The sequence below is a fragment of the Biomphalaria glabrata genome, chromosome 7, assembly GCF_947242115.1.
Source record: "Biomphalaria glabrata chromosome 7, xgBioGlab47.1, whole genome shotgun sequence".
NCBI classification, from domain to species: Eukaryota; Metazoa; Mollusca; class Gastropoda; family Planorbidae; genus Biomphalaria; species Biomphalaria glabrata.
This window is the reverse complement of record NC_074717.1, coordinates 25,565,785-25,585,809: the sequence shown is the minus strand read 5'-3', so window position 1 is coordinate 25,585,809 and position 20,025 is coordinate 25,565,785. Positions and strand designations below refer to the sequence as shown.

Sequence of the window (20,025 nt, the reverse complement as noted above, 5' to 3'; positions counted from 1 at the left end):
TATAATTATAACAGTGAAATTAGAGTTTTCCAAGTGTGGCCAACATGCTAATAATTCTTTTCCCAATGATATACACCAACTGTCAAATTTCTAGGAATATTGTTAAAGCCGTTTTTGAGATATGTGTTTATGATTCAACCCACCCAGAAGGTTCCAGATTCCACGAAGTTATGAGTTGAATAGAGGTATTGTAAAAAGAGAACTGAATGGATTACTTGTTAAGAAAAGTTGACATGTCAATAGATTACTAGATAACTCACTCTTCTAATGCTTATTTCAGTAAGTTCTAGAGTCTACCATACCTAACATCAAATTTCAACTATTGATTGTTAAAGACAATGATTGTACAAAAAAACATTAAGTTGTTTGTTTTTAATCTTTTTTTTTAATATAAAAATAGTGCTAAAAAAAGAGAATTTCAATATCTGTATGGGTTTCAACAAAACTTATTCTAAAGAAACAGGCGGAGAAGGACAAACCTTTAAGATCTTTTCCAGAAGCAGCCATCTTATAAGTTTATCAACCACCAATAAGTGGAAAAGAAAGAAATCCAATACCTACAACACTTAATTTCAACTGACAACAATGCAGTCACAGCATAAATCAGTATCCCTGCTATGTGCACACATGCACGCTTATTGGTAATCAATATTTTCACACAATAACTCATTGAGACTTAGGCTTCAGTCACTCCAACATGATGGACAGCAGCATTTGAAAAATCTACAAAACAAACCCTAAAACACAATTTTAAACAGAGATTATCAACAGTATTGATCTAGTTACAATCTGTAACCAGAATTAGTCAGGCTCCAGGAGTGATGACTTGAAACAAAAAAATGGGAAGAAAATTAACTTTCAGAAAGATGTCAAGAGTTGTGTTGTTTTTTTTTTCAGATAAAAAAAAATATACATGTAGCTGCACCCAGCAATATGATTAAACAAACTGAAGTTTAATCTATTAAAAAATTATTTTCTGATAACATAACCAGTGGTTTTGCATGGCAGGGGTCATAGTAGGTTCAAGTATTGTGAGCAAACATGCAAGAGCCTATAAAGTTTTTATTTTCAGAGAAACATGATAAGAATAGTAACAAGATTACAAAGACAGTTTGTGTGGAAATACAAACTCAAAATCGGCCCCGAAGTGGTCCACCCAGGCAGGATTCAATATTTTCAGAATGAACATCCAAATGAAATTATATCAAAGAGAAATGAGAGATAAGAATGGAGAAAGAAGGTTGACAGATCTTGTGTAGTGCCCCAACGGTACAGCAGATCAAAGGATAGGTGCAAGTGAATGCAAAGTTAGATGTGAACCTGGCCTAACTAGTTCCCCTTTCAGACCTTGTGGTCTATAGGCCAGATGATGTAAAGTTCATCTGTTTTTGTGGCCTACGGTTAGCGAGGGTGTCATGAAGCCAGCACAACGACCAACCGCCTTTACTTTTCCCCAACTAATATCAGGTACCCATTGGAGCTGGGTGGACTCAGAGGCACCTAAGGATTCCGAAGTTGAAAATCCCAGTCTTCACCAGGATTCGAACCCGGGGCCCCCAGTTCGGAAGCCAATTCCTTTACCGCTCAGCTACCGCGCCTCTCCTGGCCTAACTGAAGTCTTATAATAGATGTAATTGTTTTGAAAAGGATCAATCTCTTATTCGAATGCACCAAAAAAAAAAAAAAAAAGGAAATATTTCCGCAATAATTAGTTGTTCACAAAAATGACGTTTACAAGATTACTATTCGTTTTAATTTAGGTCTAACTTATAATGCATACTAATTAGCTTTTTCTCTTTAAAAACTGCTTGCATAACTGATTTTAAAAATTAGATTTTTTCGCTTTCAGAAAAAAAAAAGTAGCCGTTGCATCAGAACTTTCAATGGTGTAAAATATTGTGATGTCGGATTTTCAATATCTTTTCTAGTTTACGAGATCTAAACTGGACGGACGGACAGACATTTCGCACAAAACTAATAGCATCTTTTCCCCTTTCGGGGGCCCCTAAAAATCATATTTCATTGAGAATTATTAATGAACAGGCAGAAACTTCTAGGTTTATCTTTTTCTTGTTTGGACAGTAAATTAAAAACCTTGAAGAGGAAGAGGGTTGTGTACAAGAAGGCCTGCTTAACCACTGACCATGTCAAAAATATTGTTTTACCATCTGCTAATGTCAAACAATGAAAAATTTGATAGCACCAGAGTAGAATTATAACTACTATGGATTCTCTAAACTATGATGAATTGTCCATTTCTGTCTTCAGATATAATGAATACACTAAAAGCAAATATCATAGGATGTAGTTTCCTTTAATTTTGTTTTACAAGTTTCTGAAGTTTTATCCAAAATGAAGATTATTGCACAGGTGAAGCACAACCATGCAGCCAACTTGAATTTTGCCTTGAAGTAGAATAATAGGGTAAATGAGCAGTGAAAGTGAGAGTCCTTCTTCGATTGCTAAAAAGCTTTATGGTGGGTGACGTCATATTCAAAGTTACCACAATATAAATGTCCATTTTTGTATAGTCCCACTTGCTTGTGATCAAATAATGCTTTGGAATACAGACAGATAATGAAACAATGTCTTGAAATTTAATTACTTGAACACACAACAGGCCATTTGAACAGGTAAAAAAGTTTCTCTGTATAAAATAATTAAAACTAATTGAAAAAACAAGAGTCTCTACATACGAACCACACTAAGTAACTGATTAATCCAAATTGTTCTTTTCTACCTTTATATAATCTGAGTTAATTTATATAGATTCTGGATATACCAGTAATCTGAATGTTTACAGATTAATAAGATTTTGATATTTAACTTATTCCACACAGTCTCTGCATCTATCTAAGCAAAATTAAAGGTTAAGTGTTTGTTAGTAACATACATGGTTGTTTACAGGTAAAAAGGTGCATAGCTTATAAAAGACCTCAGAGTGTGTGAGGGGGGAAGGAAGATTTGGTTTGCTTGGGTTTGAATAGTTTTATTGTGAAGTTACATTGTTTTTCTTTTTTATATAAAGGAAATAGTTGACAAATTAGAAAATAAATTAAATCTAAAAATATTGTGCCATTGTGTGCATTCAAATCAAACTACCAGTATTCTAAATGTTCTTCAGTGTTTACATATCAAATAATTGTAAAAACAAAATATTTCCAATATGATACATTTAATTTAAAAAAAAAAAACGATACTAAATTAGGTTGCAATTTAACAGCAACAAAGAGCCTTTATGACTTATGAGTCATTTAGTTTAGCTGAGATAAACCAAAATGACCTGAATGTAATAAGAATTTTTAAAAATCTTTTTTCAAACTAGACATCAACAAGTAATTGATTTTGTCAAGCCCAGATGCTTATGTAAAAGAAACCAATTTATAACCATGACTGTATAAACATTATAACAAAAAAAAGCAATTTCTATCAGCAGGGCAAAGTTACATGCTGAAGCATATTGTTAAAAGCAGTGTGTTTAAATATGAACACAGATAAAAGCACACAGAGGTTAAAAGCATGTATAAATTAATCCATTAAAAGATAATAACTGGAGTATTTTAAAGGAAAACATTATGATGTTGATAAGTAATTCATTAGACTACTTGGTGATTATTTCAAGAAGCACCTCTGTATATACAGCCATCTTAAAGATTAATCTTAATATAGAACACTATACCAACATTTCTCTAGTGATAAAAGATGTAGTGACCCTTACCCTCTTTGATTACATCCTATAGACACGTGAGTTTTAAATGTGTAGAGTTATTCAATAGTTTTTGTGGATTTTTACCTGCTGGACACTTATTTGTTATTCAATAAAACTAACACTGTTGTGATGATAAGAAACATGTCAGCTAACAGCTTGAAAAGGAAACTTTGTGAAAACAGTTGTGAGTAATTATAAAGAAGTAGAGAAAGTTTGAAAGATAATTGCTAGATTCAATTGATAGAAAATTTGAAAGATAATTGCTACATTCACTTGATAGAAAGTTTGAAAGATAATTGCTACATTCACTTGATAGAAAGTTTGAAAGATAATTGCTACATTCACTTGATAGAAAGTTTGAAAGATAATTGCTAGATTCACTTGATAGAAACTTTGAAAGATAATTGTTAGATTCAATTGATAGAAAGTTTGAAAGATAATTGCTACATTCACTTGATAGAAAGTTTGAAAGATAATTGCTAGATTCACATGATAGAAAGTTTGAAAGATAATTGCTAGATTCACTTGATAGAAAGTTTGAAAGATAATTGCTAGATTCAATTGATAGAAAGTTTGAAAGATAATTGCTAGATTCAATTGATAGAAAGTTTGAAAGATAATTGCTACATTCACTTCATAGAGAGAAGTTAAAAACCTAAAAAGCTAGGTTCAAAATGAGTTCACAAAAGTGAGGTTTAAATATGTTTCTTATATTTATCTTTTATTTTATTTATATTTATCTTTTATTTAATATTTGTTTACATATTATGAATTGTTTTTGTTTTTTTAAGGTTTCCTTAACAAGAAAAAAAAAGGGGGGGCGGGGGGAGAAGAAGGGGGGCATCAGTGCGCACCTATGTGTGCTTTCATCAACAAACCAAGTAAACTTTGTCAATAATCACAAAACTATTTTGCTCACCTAACAATCATGCAGACTTACAAGTGTCTCCTGATGATGTAATAGTAGACAAATAAGTCCATACATTAAAAAGCAATTTTTTTTTTCTTTTTTTTTCTTAAGGAACATACAAAAAGCTATTTTAGCATATATAAAATGCAGCTTTTTTTTTTTTTTTTTTTGGCTTCATTTTGAATTTAAAAGATTAGTAAAATATTTCACCTATTTATACTTTGTTGTAACAGGTGTATTATACCTTGTGGTCTATGATACACGGCAACAGTGTTTGTCCCTTTTGGAATTGTATATTAGCTAGTTTGATGAACTAGCAACAGCTGTGCTACTCTACACAGAGCATTGAGAATTTCTGAGGGAAACTTCTGATCCAATAGATTAACCATATCTAATATGAAGCCTATGAAGCTATTAACACTAGCCTTTTTCCCCTTGCAAATTAAACACTGTGAATGGAAATGCAACAATTATATTTGTTTTCAAGATTCATGGGCACAAACATTACAGTTTCAAAAATAATTAAAATATTAAATTAATATATAATGATGTTTTCTCTAATCATCTATTGTTTTTTGTAATGCACAATTGTAAAACAAATTTCCTTATGGATAATAAAGATTATTATTATAAATCATAAAAATTACATTCTTAAAGATATAAAAATAAAATTCAATTTATTATGAAAAAAAAACAAAAAAAAAAAAAAAAACAGTAACATAAAAACCATAAAATTTAAAATAATATCAGCACATCATAAGAAACATGTGAAAATGTGAAATATGGAGGCTTTGTAATTCAAATTACAAACCAAAAAAAAAAACATTTCGTAAAGAATTATAAATATTTGACACAGAGAAATATTCTTTCAGTTAAGTTAGGATGAACTCATCCAAAGTGGATTGTTCTCCTACAAGCAAAAAGTTGTATGGTTAGCACGATTTCAAAAACTACTATGTCAACAAATCTATTAATGAGTCATATGTTAAATTCTCCATTAAGATTAACAAAATCTGATCATTATTTTAATTTGAAAATAAAATATGTTGATCTAGAAGAATCAGCACATTACTTTCCTTATGTAGGAGATATAATTTCTTTTGAATTGGATAGCTTAGTTATATATATGTATATATACGAGGTGCATGTAATGGTGCCCGCAAGTTATGGAAAAGTATGTCAGATAACAGATATGAAGATAACACATTGTAATTGTTGCCTGAATAGTAGCCATTTAATAAAGTGAAGTTAACATTAATAAAGAAAAGATGCAAGTGATAACCCAGGATGCCAGAAATGCAATGGAACTTTGAACATTAAAATCTCTCAGTTTATTTTACTCTCAGCAATTAGCTTCATAAATGGTGATTGTTACATTAACTTTAATAAATGTTTATATTTGTTTATTTTTTTATGGAAGAAAGGTTGTACAAGTCCTTTAGTTCCCACTAATTAAATACTGGACATAGTTATTTTATTTATTAAAAAAAAAGTTTGGTACAGGAATGATGTAACATGAAGTTTATTGGTAGAAGAAATATGACTGTATAATAATTACTTAGAAGTATAGACAGAGTTATCTATGTAAGAATCAACTTTTGAATCATTTATTATACTTAGGGTCAAAGATCTTTAGTGAAATGAAATTTAGTTAATAATTAGAATTTGTGTTCATCTGCTTATAATGAGAAGCCAGTAAAAATATCTATTGTAGTAAGGAATGCTTTTTTTTTATATTGAGTTTCATCAAAGATATTGTGTATAATTATATGAATATTTTCCATGCAGCGAAAGTAAGGAATGTTACAAATAACATTTTTCAGCAAGATTTTTTGTTCAAATTTTCAAATTTATATATATATATATATATATATATATATATATATAATATAAACCAGTATATATTATTTTTTCTTGTTCAGTTCAAACTTAAAAAAACAAAATTTAAAGTTATGTCACTTTTTGTAACTCCATCCTTTAGCAAAAACTTTTTTTGCAATATATATTTCTTTTTTTTTTTTTTTCAATGCACTGAAAGAATCAATGCATGGAGAAAATGTCAACAGTTCCAATGCACTATTAAATGTTTGTGCTGATTTCAGACCTGCCTACCGTTACGCAAAATCTCCCAAAAATGACAGTATACATTTAACCCGCCGCGTTACGCATTTCGTATCCTTTTTTTTTTCTCCCTCTCTTGACTAGCTTACGAGCGGTCACGCTAAGCCGTCCTATTGGGGGGGGGGGGGGGGGGGACAGAAAAGGTGGGGGAACACATTGTGCCCAGATCTATACGTTGATTGGTTCTTAAAAGCAATTAGATTTAGTCTAGAAATGAAGAATGCGAGAGTGAGGGAGTGGCGGGTTGGTACCGTCAGTTAGTTGATACACCAACGTGACTTTTTTGTTTGTAAGTTTATTAGTAGAAATAAATTTTGTTGAATCCTTGATTCCCGTATTCATTTGTATAGAAAAAAAATATCGAAGTGCTATCAATTCAAAACACATTGAGTGACATTGTAGATATCTAGTCTAGATCTAGATCTGGATTCTAGATCTAGAATCTAGATAACTTGTTATACAGGAATAGATCTAGCTAGAGTCTAGCTAGTCATTACGTTATGTCATGATTCTCTACATTACTCTACAATCTAGATCCAATTTAGTTGTAGTATGATTTAGATTATCTAGATCGATAACATCTACTAACATCTAGTCTAGATCTAGACTAGATTCTTAGTCTTAGTATAGAATAGATCAAGGGTGAAGGTAGGCCTACGAAAGTTTGGAGTAGACCTATGTTTGTAGCGGATCCACGGCTTCTGTAACACTCTTGAGCCCAGATCTAGAGTAGATTATATTCATTATATAGACATAGATCCAGATTATTCCAGATCTAGGTTAGATATCATCTCTATTGTCGTATTGATCTAGATTTAGATTGTAGATCTAATCATGACATCTAGATCTAATACTATATATATATATATATATATATATATATATATATATATATATATATATATATATATATATATATATATATATATATATATATATATATATATATATATATATATATATATATATATATATATACACACATATATATATATATATATATACACACATATATATATATATATATATACACACATATATATATATATATATATATATATATATGGCAAAATAGTGGATCGCGTAAGTGTTACGCATTCTGGTGCCAAAATACGCATTTTGACCATCAGCATTACACATTTGGACTTTTTTTGGTAGGCAGGTCTGTGATTTTGTTAAAAAAGAAAAAAAAACACATCAGGTCACATTGTAGATCAATAAGTTCTTCAAACTTTTGTAAGCAACAGTAATTTGTAGCAATATTGCAATAAGGTATGTTACAGTATAAAATCTGATCTTGTAATGTTGCATATCATGTCATCTGACTGTTTATTAAGATCAAAACGATCTAGTCCAATCAACTCATTAGGAATATATTGTGTTAGTAATGAATATTTAAAATAAGCTGCTTTAATAAATAAATCATGCAGGCACACATGAAGGTTTTACTTAAGCACTGCTGTTAATGATGATATAAAATTTGTTTAGTGTATAAAATAAGAATATAAGCAGGCCCATGAATATTTTTTAAAAGTAGAGTTTCCCTCTGAGACCTAGAGGTACATGACATGCATGATGGTAAGTTCAAATGTTTCTGTGATCAGGAAGTCAGCTAAAATCTGGTTTATGTTAAATACAAAGAATCAAATGCAAACTTCAATACACATAGTATTTCCACCATAAAAATCAGAATATATAAATAACATAGTAGCATGACAAATATTACGGTTACCTGTTCTCAATGTATATATATAAATACATATTCATATCAGTTCTTTCCTATAGTTCTAGTCTAGATGTACTACATGGCATGTACAATGTTTACTATTAAAACTTTTGTGCAGAATTTAAATATATATATGTATATGTCAATAACTTAAGTTTGAAATACCATTCATTGAGAGTTTCTCTTTAATATTTAGTTGTAGATCTAGATATAATTAGCCTGTAGTGTCAATGTTGAATGTTGATTTATAATTTTTTAAAATGTCAGAGCTAGAATCTAGATAGACATTTATAATGAACTGTAAAAGTAAACTACTGTAGGTAGTACTAGTAGTAGACCTAGACTTACTAGATCTAGATACTTTTATAGTCAACTCTGTATATAAGTGTAAACTGTCTGGGTAAAAGTTAACTATAAAGTTAGAAACCTTAAAACTAAAAAAAATTAATTAAGGCCAAAGTTTAACTAGAAAAAAATAGTAAAGTTTAAATTGTAGTTTAATTAATTTTTTTTTAGTTACAAACTAAAACGTTTAATTAAAATTTGTTAAACTTTTCAACATGTGGTAGCTGTTGAAACGCACATCCCTGTTTTCTGGTCATGTGATATCAACAACTTGATTATCAAAAAATGATGCAGTCAACAACTATTTTGTTAGTCTGCATTTGAAGAGGGTAAAGTAGAAGTTATGGGAGTCAATATCTGCACTTGAAAGTAGCAGTATTATAAAATGTTGTTAAACATTTTTTTGACAAAAGCTTCTATGCAAATATTATGAATGGGGTTGTTTAGAATTTTTTTATGTCACATGGTGATGTTTAATTTCTGTTTATAGTGGGAATCTGATTAGCGATTTAGGTGAATATTTAGTGGTTTTAATCAATTCATCTGTGGCAAAAATAATTTTTTAACTGCAGGAACATCAAGTACACCCTTTTTATAGCTTAGACCTTAGATGAAGCCAAAACTTATAATAGATTCTAGTCTCTAGACTTATTATTGAGATCTAGGTCTAAATTGACAGATAAGCCTATATAGATCTAAAAGCATAAAGGATAACCAGGTCTAGAAAAAAAAAACACGTCTTAATCCACATTGCACCCTCCCTGACCAAAATTTAAATATAGAGTGTACTACTGATTTTAACAAACTGGCCAGGTAGACATACACTTGTAAGCCTAGTGTACTGTATGTGTGTAGTCGATGATACTACACTACCCTGCGTTTTTTTTTTCCATTGTGCGTTATGCAATAGTGTTTGCTCAATGTTGAGTGGTCATGTGAAATTCTAAATCGGTTATTTAATGAGATTTTAAACATTAACGGTATAAGTAAGATTTTCCGTTAAGTAATAAGTTAATGAATTAAGTTATTTTTTTTAAAGTACCTTTCTTTTTTAAAGGTTTTACAAGCACAAATATATTTATTTATATATTTCTTTAGTTTAGTTTAACTATAATTTAGAATTCATGATAAACTAGACTAATCATTTAACTAAAAGTTATGAAAAAGTTTGTATAGTTTAATTAATTTTCTTTAGTTTAGTTTAACTATAATTTAGAATTCATGATAAACTAGACTAATCATTTAACTACTTTATTCTAGTTGAAACTTAGTTTTAGTTTAACTTTTAAAATTTAGTTTAGTTCCTATCACTAAGTGTCTACATAGGATGTAGACACGCAAAGAAAGACAGCAAACTGTTAGCTTTATACTTTATAGACTTCATAGTATTCTTTTAAACTCTAAAAGTCTAGCAAAGTTTAACAGTAACAGTTTTAATTTAACCAAACCAGTGACACTAGCAGTGAGTGGCAGTGATTTGAATCTTGGTGTGCACTGAGCTGAGTGTGACTTGACTGTCACTGTGTCATTATATATCATAGATCTAGATCTTTAGTATAGATTATAGATATATTATAATCTATAGATCTAGAATCTCAATCTATCACTAAACTAGTATATATTTTAACTTTAACTTTTAATTAGTTATTAGACTTATCTAGTCACTTTTGCCACAATATCTCTAACTACTAGAGGAGGCTCTTATATTTTGAACACCCCATCAAATTCTCCTTTCTAAACGGGTCGCTTTTTTTTTTTTGTAATTCATTTGTTTTTATGTTTGGAGCTAAAAACGACGTTTCGGAACTGCGCATGTCCAATTTTAGATAAGTTCCAGTAATTTTGTTCCGTTTTTCCAATGCAGATGGCAGTTATTTAGATTCGCGGTAACCGTGTATATGTAAAGCTGTTGTTTTAACCTCCCCCGGCAATTCATACCCATATAAGGGATGAAGGCTATAATATGAGCCTGTTTGATCGTAGGCTGATGGGCATATCAAAATAAGCTTCCAAACATCTTTAGAAAGACATTCCAATCACATTTATACCATTAGCTGTTAAATAAAATTTAAAAAGGGGGTGTCCAAACAAATAATAATGAATTCAGCTCATTCTCCTTTTTGAACACAGCAAAATCGTATTAAGAAATATTATTGCGATTAATAAATCTATGTTTTTTTCAATGAATAAACATGACCTAGATCGAGATATCTAGAATATATAACTTATGAATGAAAGAAAAAGTGTGGGCTGCTAATTTGAAGCCAGAGACCATGCCCACTGCATGTGATCACGCAAGATAAGCTGGCAGTGAGGAGAGGTATACACTCAGCGTGTAGTGTCACAAACTATCCACCACTGCCTGTTATACTTATATATATATAAAGAGAGAGAGAGAGTATATGAGGAAATAGACTATAAATACATATTGCAAAAGTAAATCTACTTCTTTTACTACAATTTAAATAATTTTTAAGTAACACAGATATAATTTATTAGCAATTACGTAGTGGTGTTCAACACCGGTGCTCACTGTTCAACTAAAGGAGAAAGCCCAAAAACTGCGTTCAAAATAGTAAATAGGAGCATGAGGTGACCCAATTTATTTTAAAATAAAATCTTGACTATGGGTGGTAATACAAAGGAACACAACTATTTTTATAGTCCTTTAGTTGCAGAATAAGAATCTGCTTTCAGTTTTTTTGTAAGTTAAACCTTCACCAAATAAAAAAATAAAACATTGACCTAGTTCCCGAAAGTCGGGTGCCTAATAAGAATCTACCATAGATCTAGTAGTAGCTATGTGATAAAAATTTGTGAAATTTTATTTTTTTAATTTTAATAGTAAATTATTAAAGATCTTGTTCTGAGCTTTCCAACGAGGTATAGAATGTTAATATAGGTCCAATTGATAAAAAAATGTTGTAAAATTTGACGCGTTTTCACTTATACATTGAAGCAATGGAATCCCAGGAAGTGAGACTTTCTGAAAAATCGAACTAAAGTGTATGTCATTTCGCTAATTTTCATCACTTTGATAAAAACTATATATCAAATTAAAGCTTAGGATGTGCTTAATTAAGTTATCCAATTGTTTTATAAAATTTATTTGCAGATTTTTTTTTTTCTTTTTTTAATCAACTAAAAATGACATTATTATAATTTATTTTTGTAATAAAATATTATTTTATTTTTAGATTTTTAAATTCTTTATAATACATTATGGAAGCACTTGTTCTGAGCTTTCCAATGATATATAGATTATATCTATACGCTCAAGAAGTTAATTTTATTTTTTTTTTTAACGCATTTTTGTTCATACTATATGAGGTTTTCTGAAAATTGAACAAAAATGCGTAACTTTTCGCTAATTTTTATTACATAGCTAAATATATATATATAAAAAAAAAAGCATAGGATGTGCCTACTAAAAGCATTTGTTGTATAATATTTTATTTATATTAATTTTTTTTCTAATTTTCTTAACTATCCGGTATTATCTTAATGCTTTGTTTTGCAATTAAATATTTATTTTGCTTTATTTTATTTGTTTAAATTGTAGATTATTGAAGCAATTGTTATTTACCAAACAATAATATATATAGTTTATTGTTGTAGGTGAAACAGCTTTAAAAAAAAAGCATATTTTTTGATGCGTTAACATAGGATAATGTTTTCTGAAAATAGAACAAAAACATATTTCATTTCTTTAATGTTTATCAGATAGCTAAAAAACCAATTAAAAAAAAAAAGCTTAGGATGTTTTGTTTTTTTTACTTCTTTTTAAATATATTTTATTAATTTGTTTAATTTTTGTGTGTGTGTAAATGTAAATTTGAAGATATATAATAATGAATGACCTTATTGCCCCAGGCCAGTGCCATATATGGGCCAAGAAGCAGTAAGCGTAAACTATATATACTGTTCCAGATCACACTTATTGGCTCAACCCCCTCTATACTGTCAGCCTTTTTATTACAAACATCTAAAATATAGTACCTTACGTAGCTAGTGTACTGTTGGCTGCTTGACTACATTATGTACTGTTTTGTAATAAATTTGCAGCTTGTAAGATTTTGCCCCAGTGTGCTAATATTATTTAGTGGCCTTTAATCATCATAAAAATGATTGAGAAACAAGGGAATCTTCTATCACGGGTCCCCCCTTATGCTCTGGACCTGAGGAAGTTGCCCCACTCACCAACTTATAAGTGAATCAGAAGACATTCAATTGATTATTATTTTTGATGAAAGTATAAGCAATGTATTGAAGAAGGTTGATGTAATTGATGAGGGATAAATAATGAGTTTGTAATTAAGGCACTGGATATGATGATGGGTTAATATGATATATAATGAAGCTACATATTACTAGGTTACGCAAATATATAAATTGAAATTTATTTCTATATACGAATCTTTTATTATAAATTACCAAACAAGATATAACTCATTTCTGGCTTGAAAATATAATAGTATGATAGATCTAGAATGATAGTAATAGTCATGCTTTACGACACACTTTAAACCATTAAATTATTGCTTTTTCATGAGTTGGGTAAGCTCCTGAGCTAAGTTTTAAGTAATTTTTTTAAAATCTCATCATCTTAAATGCATTTTGGCTAAAGCATTAGTAATTTGTAAAGGTGCGGTGGTTGAGTGATAAGGGTTAGGGTTAAGGGTTGAGCTTGGCTTCCAAAACCAGGGCCCCTGAGGTTTAAATCCTGGAGAAGACTGGGACTTTTAATTTTGGTATCTTTGGGCACCTATGAGTCCAACCAGCTCTAATGTGTACCTGACATTAGTTGGGGAATAGTAAAGACAGTTGGTCGTTGCGCTGGACACAGAAATTAGTTTTATACATCACATGCCATACAGACCACAAGATCTGAAAAGGGATTTGTTTTTTTTCTTTTTATTTTCTTAATTTATTCAATTTTATATATGTATTAAGAAATAAATGAAAACTGAAGAGTAAACTAAAACAAAGCTATATAGAACAACACATGAACTGACGAAGGAGACTTGGACAGTAGCACACAAACATATATATATATATATATATATATACACATATATATATATATATATATTAATGGTGCACCGAATAGTACTATTTGATATTCGGCCAGAGCCTGATATGACCAGATAGTAAAATTTGATATTCGTCCGAGGCTGGATATCTAAGTGTCTTGTAAATAGCTTGTATTGCTGAACATTTTACGAAACATACCTATATTTGCTGGTATTATTTTTTTTTCCTTTATATACCTTATTGTTTTAAACTCTGTTACTGATTGATTTATTGAAGATTAACAATATTTATAAACAGAAATTAATCTGTGTAGCATGAGCGTGTCTGTGTGTATTATATATATATATATATATATATATATATATATATATATATATATATATATATATGCATCTAGATTTACAGCTGGATATAGACTGCCTATTCCTATATTTCTATCTATAAAGTCTAGGATAGACATCTGCACATTGAATGATTATTTTTTTAAATCACAGTAGAGTAAATACTGGGGCACTGCGGTTGAATGGTTAAGCACTTGGGTTCCGAACCTGAGGTCCTGGGTTCAAATCCAGATGAAGACTGGGATTTTGAATTTCGGGATTTTTAGGACGCCCTTGAGTCCACCCAACTCTAATGGGTACCTGACTTTAGTTGGGTAAAATAAAGGCAGTTGGTCACATAACACCCTGCTTGTTAACCGTTAGCCAAAGAAACAGATGACCGTAACATCATCTGCCCCATAGATCGCAAGGTCTGAAGGGAAAACTTTATTTTTTTACTTTTTAGAGTATCTACTGAGTCTAAATAGATCATAGAATATAGTGACAAGACTAGAACTAGAAAAATAGTAAATTTAGACTATTTTAGACTAAGATTTTTATAGATAATAATTATTTTATGATTATATAAATTACTCTTAACTCTAGGACTAGATTTATTACAGTCTTATCTTTTTAATACATCTAGATATATTTATTAGGCATATCATTACTAGATCTAGATGATTATTTTCAATCCATCTAAATTAGCATATTATCTATCTGCTATCTATCTTTCTAAACAAGACTAGTTAGATCTAAAGTCTAAAGTTTAGTATTAAAAATTAAATTATTTTTACTCGAAGACCTGCCCAAGGGCTAAGGCTAAGTCAAGTCTAAGCTTAAGCATAAGCTTGTCTAGAATAGTTACTTAAAGTCAACAGTCTGTCTACACTAAGGCTAAAGGCAGGCTCTTTAGTCACTTTAGATGCTAAAGTCTTCTAAAGCTTGTTTAGAATAGTCTAACTCACTCAGTCCTCAGTAACTGACTGTAACTTAAGTCTAAGTCTAGATCCAGTAATAGATCTGATTTCAAAACTTCATAAATCTAGTCAATCTAATCTAGATCTAAGATACCAGATCTAGACCTAGTATATCTTATACTTATATCTACAATGTCTACACTTAGACTCTACTCATCTAGAATCTATTCTAGATCTAGTACCTAGGCCTAGTATTTTCAAGGCCAAGCCCATAAGTTAAGTATAACTTAGTAAAAGTCATAAGTCTAAGGCCCAAGGCAAGAAAGGCATTCTATCTATATGATTCTTAGATTCTATTAATTATAATTATTTTCTATATTTATTATAATTTTAATCTAGATCTAGAGTCTAGATCTAGTTAAAAGAAGTTATCATCTAGCTATGATTATAATTAGATTTAATTAGATCTAGATCTATGTCAATTTATGATTTATAAATTAAAATTTAATTAGTCTACAAATTAGATCTATAATCTACATTTGTGCAGTCATTTGAGCAATCAATAGATTATTACTTATCACTTAAGGTAGATCTGGCTGAAGAATCTATACTTATAATCTAGATCTAGAATTCCAGAGAACATTTTCATTACGAAGATGTTTTATTGTTTACACCTGACTACAGTAAAAAATAGGCCAAATTAGTGCACTGTAGTCACGTGACTGTAATTAGAAACTTATTTTGTTTTCGCAATGTAGATACTACATGCAGGACAGAAATGCTATTATTAAAAATCCTTGGGCCTAGAGATTTCAAATCTTATGTAGAAGTAACAGAAAAATGCATATACTACACACAAAAATAATGATAGAACAAAATGTGTCAATTTGTTCATTCAAAGATGTGTACGTAAATGCAAAAATTCAAGGTCAGTCCCATTGGCCGCCATATTAACATTAATGAACTTTGGGTACCTCACATAAATGAAGAGAAAAAAAAAACCTTGGACATACAAAGCAATGTAGATGATTTAGAACTATGTTAAAATGGATTATCTACACGAAATACAATATTTTTTTGTAAATGAAGCAATACGAGTCTTGTAATAGTTCTGCAAATAATAACTATTTTTATCACTCAAGTTCAACCCCAAAAAAATTTACATTAAATTATTATTTTTTTTTTTTTTTAGTTTTTTAATTTAAAAATGTATATTTTAAACCTAAAAAATCGATATGGATTCCTAAATAACATTTTTTATTTACTAATTAAGCAAAAAGTCATTGTCACTAATTTTCAAAGTAAAAAAAAATTAAAAATGGCCGCTCAGGTTTCCCGCAATTGTAAAACTGTCAACATCCGGGAATTTCGCATAGCTACTAGTAGTAGTCTCTACTAATCTACTACTCTAGCTCTAGAGTCAGTAGAGATCAAATAAATTTAAAGGTAGTTTAGATCTACAGACTGGAGATCTCTAATTTTAAATATTTCTACAGACTAGATTTAGATCTATAATCTATATAGATTAAACTCTAAAGTACTCTAACTCGTCTCTAGTCTACCTTTTAAGCCTTTTTCGGCTTTGAGAATGGCGTCTTTCCCTGGACCGACAGTTGTGTCAATGAGTTTTCTAAGAGATTCCAGCTTTAAATGTTGTGATGTAAAAGATCAACTAAAATGTATCCTTATTTATTTTAAATGCACTTCATTAATATCCTTTTAAAAAGAACTAGGTCTACATGCAAACTAGATTTATGTTCATTTTAGAACACCTAAATCGGTAATATAACTTGTTCGTTGTTGGCAATTCCGGTGCTATGCCCAATTATTGTACCTCCTAAAACAGAAGACCTTTTCCCTTATAATTGCTCTTTTTGAAGTTTCGCATAGATCTATTTACTATATAGGACTTAATATATCAGATAAAATCATAAAACCATAGATTATTAGACCTCCCTCTCCTCCTAATAACCAGCAACCAGCAATGTTTCGTTGGTCGTTACATCCTAGAAATAAGAGTAGGCCTACAATGTAAATCGGTTTTCTTAAGCAGTTCTTAAAATTCTAATTAATAATACGTGTTCGTTTGATGTTAAATCTGTTTCTAATTGTAATAATCCTTCATTTTATTATATGCAATAACTATTGATAAAATGCCTAAAAAGAAAAAAAAAAGGAAATTTTAAAATAGAATCGAAACTATTCGAGTTCTTTAACAACCAATAAATATATACAATAGGCCTACATATAATTAGCTTACTTTATTATGGTTCAACAAAATAGAATAGAATAACGATGATTTGTGAAATTTTGGGGTAAGTCGATTTTTTTTTTGGGAGGGGGGGGCGGGGGGGGGGTGACACCATGAACTAACCGTACTGGTCCATATAGGGCCTAGGCTACATAGCAGGCCTAACGCCACTGATCTACATCTATACTATATGAATAAAATTTAAATCTATATTTCCAGTGTCCATGCAACTCGAATCCATCTGTGTGTCCAGCCTAAATTTAATGCATAGGGGCCTATCCATTTATATTTTATAATCACTATGATAATAATATAATGTAGCCTATCCTGTGGCATTTTACGTCTCGTGAGACGATCTTTTCCCTTTGCAACTTCTTGTGTGACTAAAGAGGCCAATCCTTGATACACAGCTGCGATCACAGGTTGGGCATATAAAATCACCAGGCGCCATTGCATTTTCACCCTTCTTTCTGCTTCTGTTGTGTATGACATCTGCAATCTGTGACCCTTCCTTTATGCTCTCTCTCCATGTGGATCTGTCCAGTGCCACCTCTTCCCAGTTGCCAGTGTCGATTTTGAAGAGCTTCATGTCGCGTTTGCATACATCCGTATAACGTAAAAGTGGGCGAGCAGCGGCTCTCCTGCCTTCAATTAGATCGCCATACAGGATGTCCTGTGGAAGTCGACCTACTGGCATTCTACGAACGTGGCCAAGCCAGCCAAGGCGTCTGCTGCTGATAACAGAGCGGATGTCCTGGCATCCTGCTCTACGTAGCACTTCCTCATTTGTTATCTTATCTTGCCACCTTATTTTAAAGATCCGCCTTAGGCATCGGAGGTGGAAGACATTCAGCTTTTTTTCCTGCCATGAGTAGGTTGACCATGTTTCACTTCCGTACAGCAAGGTGCTCAACGCACAGGTCCGGTAGACTAGGGCTTTAGTACTGCTAGTCAGCAATATGTTGTCCCAGACTCTTTTATGCAACCGTGACATGGTGGCTATTGCCTTGGCTATCCTGTTGTTTATGTCTTTATCCAGTAGAGTGTTGTTGGATATGATGTAGCCTATATGAATCTCCAAAATCTAGGTAGGCCCTATTATCTAAAACTATATAGCTTCTGTCTATAAAAGTGATGCCCAAAATACAGCCCACGAGCAACGGCGGACTGGGTGTCAAAATCGGCCCAGGCATTTTTATACCATAAACGGCCCATACATAGTAGGCCTATATAATATGACTGCACTGGCGGATCCAGGGGGCGGTATAGGGGCGATCGACCCCCACTCTCGGCCGACCCCCTTGGGGGGGGGGGGGGGGGGGTAAGACGAATTTTAGTAAAGAAGTCACACAATTTGTATACGAATTTATTAGTTATGTTAATAATATATACTAATATATATATATATATATATATATATATATATATATATATATATATATATATATATATATATATATATATATATATATATATATATATATATATATATATATATATATATATATATATATATATCTTATCTTATATAATACAGACGTTACTTCAAAAAAGAAGATGATTACGTCCTACGCGTCTTGCATTTAGTCATGCATATTAACCAATGACTTAAATTCTGCCAAGTCACTGGTTTTCCTGGCTAGCTCAGGCAACCCATTCCATGCTCTAATAGCACTATGGAAGAAGGAGTATTTGTACAAATTTGTCCTAGCATATGGGACGAGCAATGTGCCTTTATCTTTGTGTCTTTCAGAGTATTTTATTAAATTTTGTTTTTGTATTTGAAGATTATGGTTCAGTGTTTTATGTATGATTGCTACTTTACTTTTGAGCCTTCTGTCCTGAAGGCTTTCTAAATTTAGTGATTTTACTAAAGGTGTTATTCTAGTCAAATGTGAATATTCGTTTGTTATGAATCTCACTGCTCTATTTTGTGTCTGTTCCAGTTTTTTAATGTTTTCTTGGGTTGAGGGGTCCCAAACGGAGGATGCATATTCTATTATTGGCCTAACCAAGGTTAAGTAACATTTTAGTTTTATGTTCTTATTTGATTTATAGAAATTTCTTTTAATAAATCCTAATGCTTTGTTTGATTTTTTTGTAGTTTTTTTATATATATATATATATACTTCTCTTCTTCCCTTAACAGTTTAAACGAGAAGAAGTAAAGGAAAGATCACTCTCTTATTTCTGCTGATAGTCCACGAGAAAACAAGGGGTGGGGGGAGTGTGAACACGTCGCAGGACTGTCAAACCCTGCCCGCTTCGTCTTGCGGGAGATTTGGACTAAAAAGTAAACTATCTTCAACTCTGAAGGAATATCCGAAACATGTAAAATATTTTACAAACACTAAATAGCAGGACCAGACTTAAGCATTTTGGGGCTCTATTCGAAACGGATTTCGCGGGGCCACGTTTGGGTAGGGAAGCGGACAATAAGTGAAATTAAAGAGTTTGTAATAGAAAATAAATTTGTCTATGCATTTTATTCAATCTTTACTACAGAATTACTTTACGAGCCTTGCGTGTAGCAAAGTCATACAGTAAATCATAATAATTCTGTTTCCTACATAGATCCCGCTCTATAGCAAGAATTACCAAATGTTTCAATCTATCTTTGAGAATTGTTGACCTCATGTAATTCTTCATTAGGTTAAGGCGCGAGAAGCTTCTTTCACATGATTACACA

General features: G+C 31.0%; 1 protein-coding gene across 5 annotated transcripts in view; it reads right to left on the bottom strand.

Moving 5' to 3' along the window:
* Positions 1 to 16,898, bottom strand: part of LOC106052858 (calcium-transporting ATPase type 2C member 1-like) — a 53,874-nt gene extending 36,976 nt beyond the window's left edge. For 2 of the 5 annotated variants that reach the window (XM_056035068.1, XM_056035069.1), the window contains exon 1: positions 480 to 805. In XM_056035068.1, coding sequence (XP_055891043.1) covers positions 480 to 507 — 28 coding nt within the window. In that variant the 5' untranslated portion in view covers positions 508 to 805. Of the gene's footprint in view, positions 1 to 479; positions 806 to 4,628; positions 4,659 to 4,863; positions 5,158 to 16,647 lie in introns of those variants that run through there. The other 3 variants (XM_056035070.1, XM_056035072.1, XM_056035071.1) reach the window with 3 other exon arrangements.
* Between the last annotated feature and the right edge of the window lie 3,127 nt (positions 16,899 to 20,025).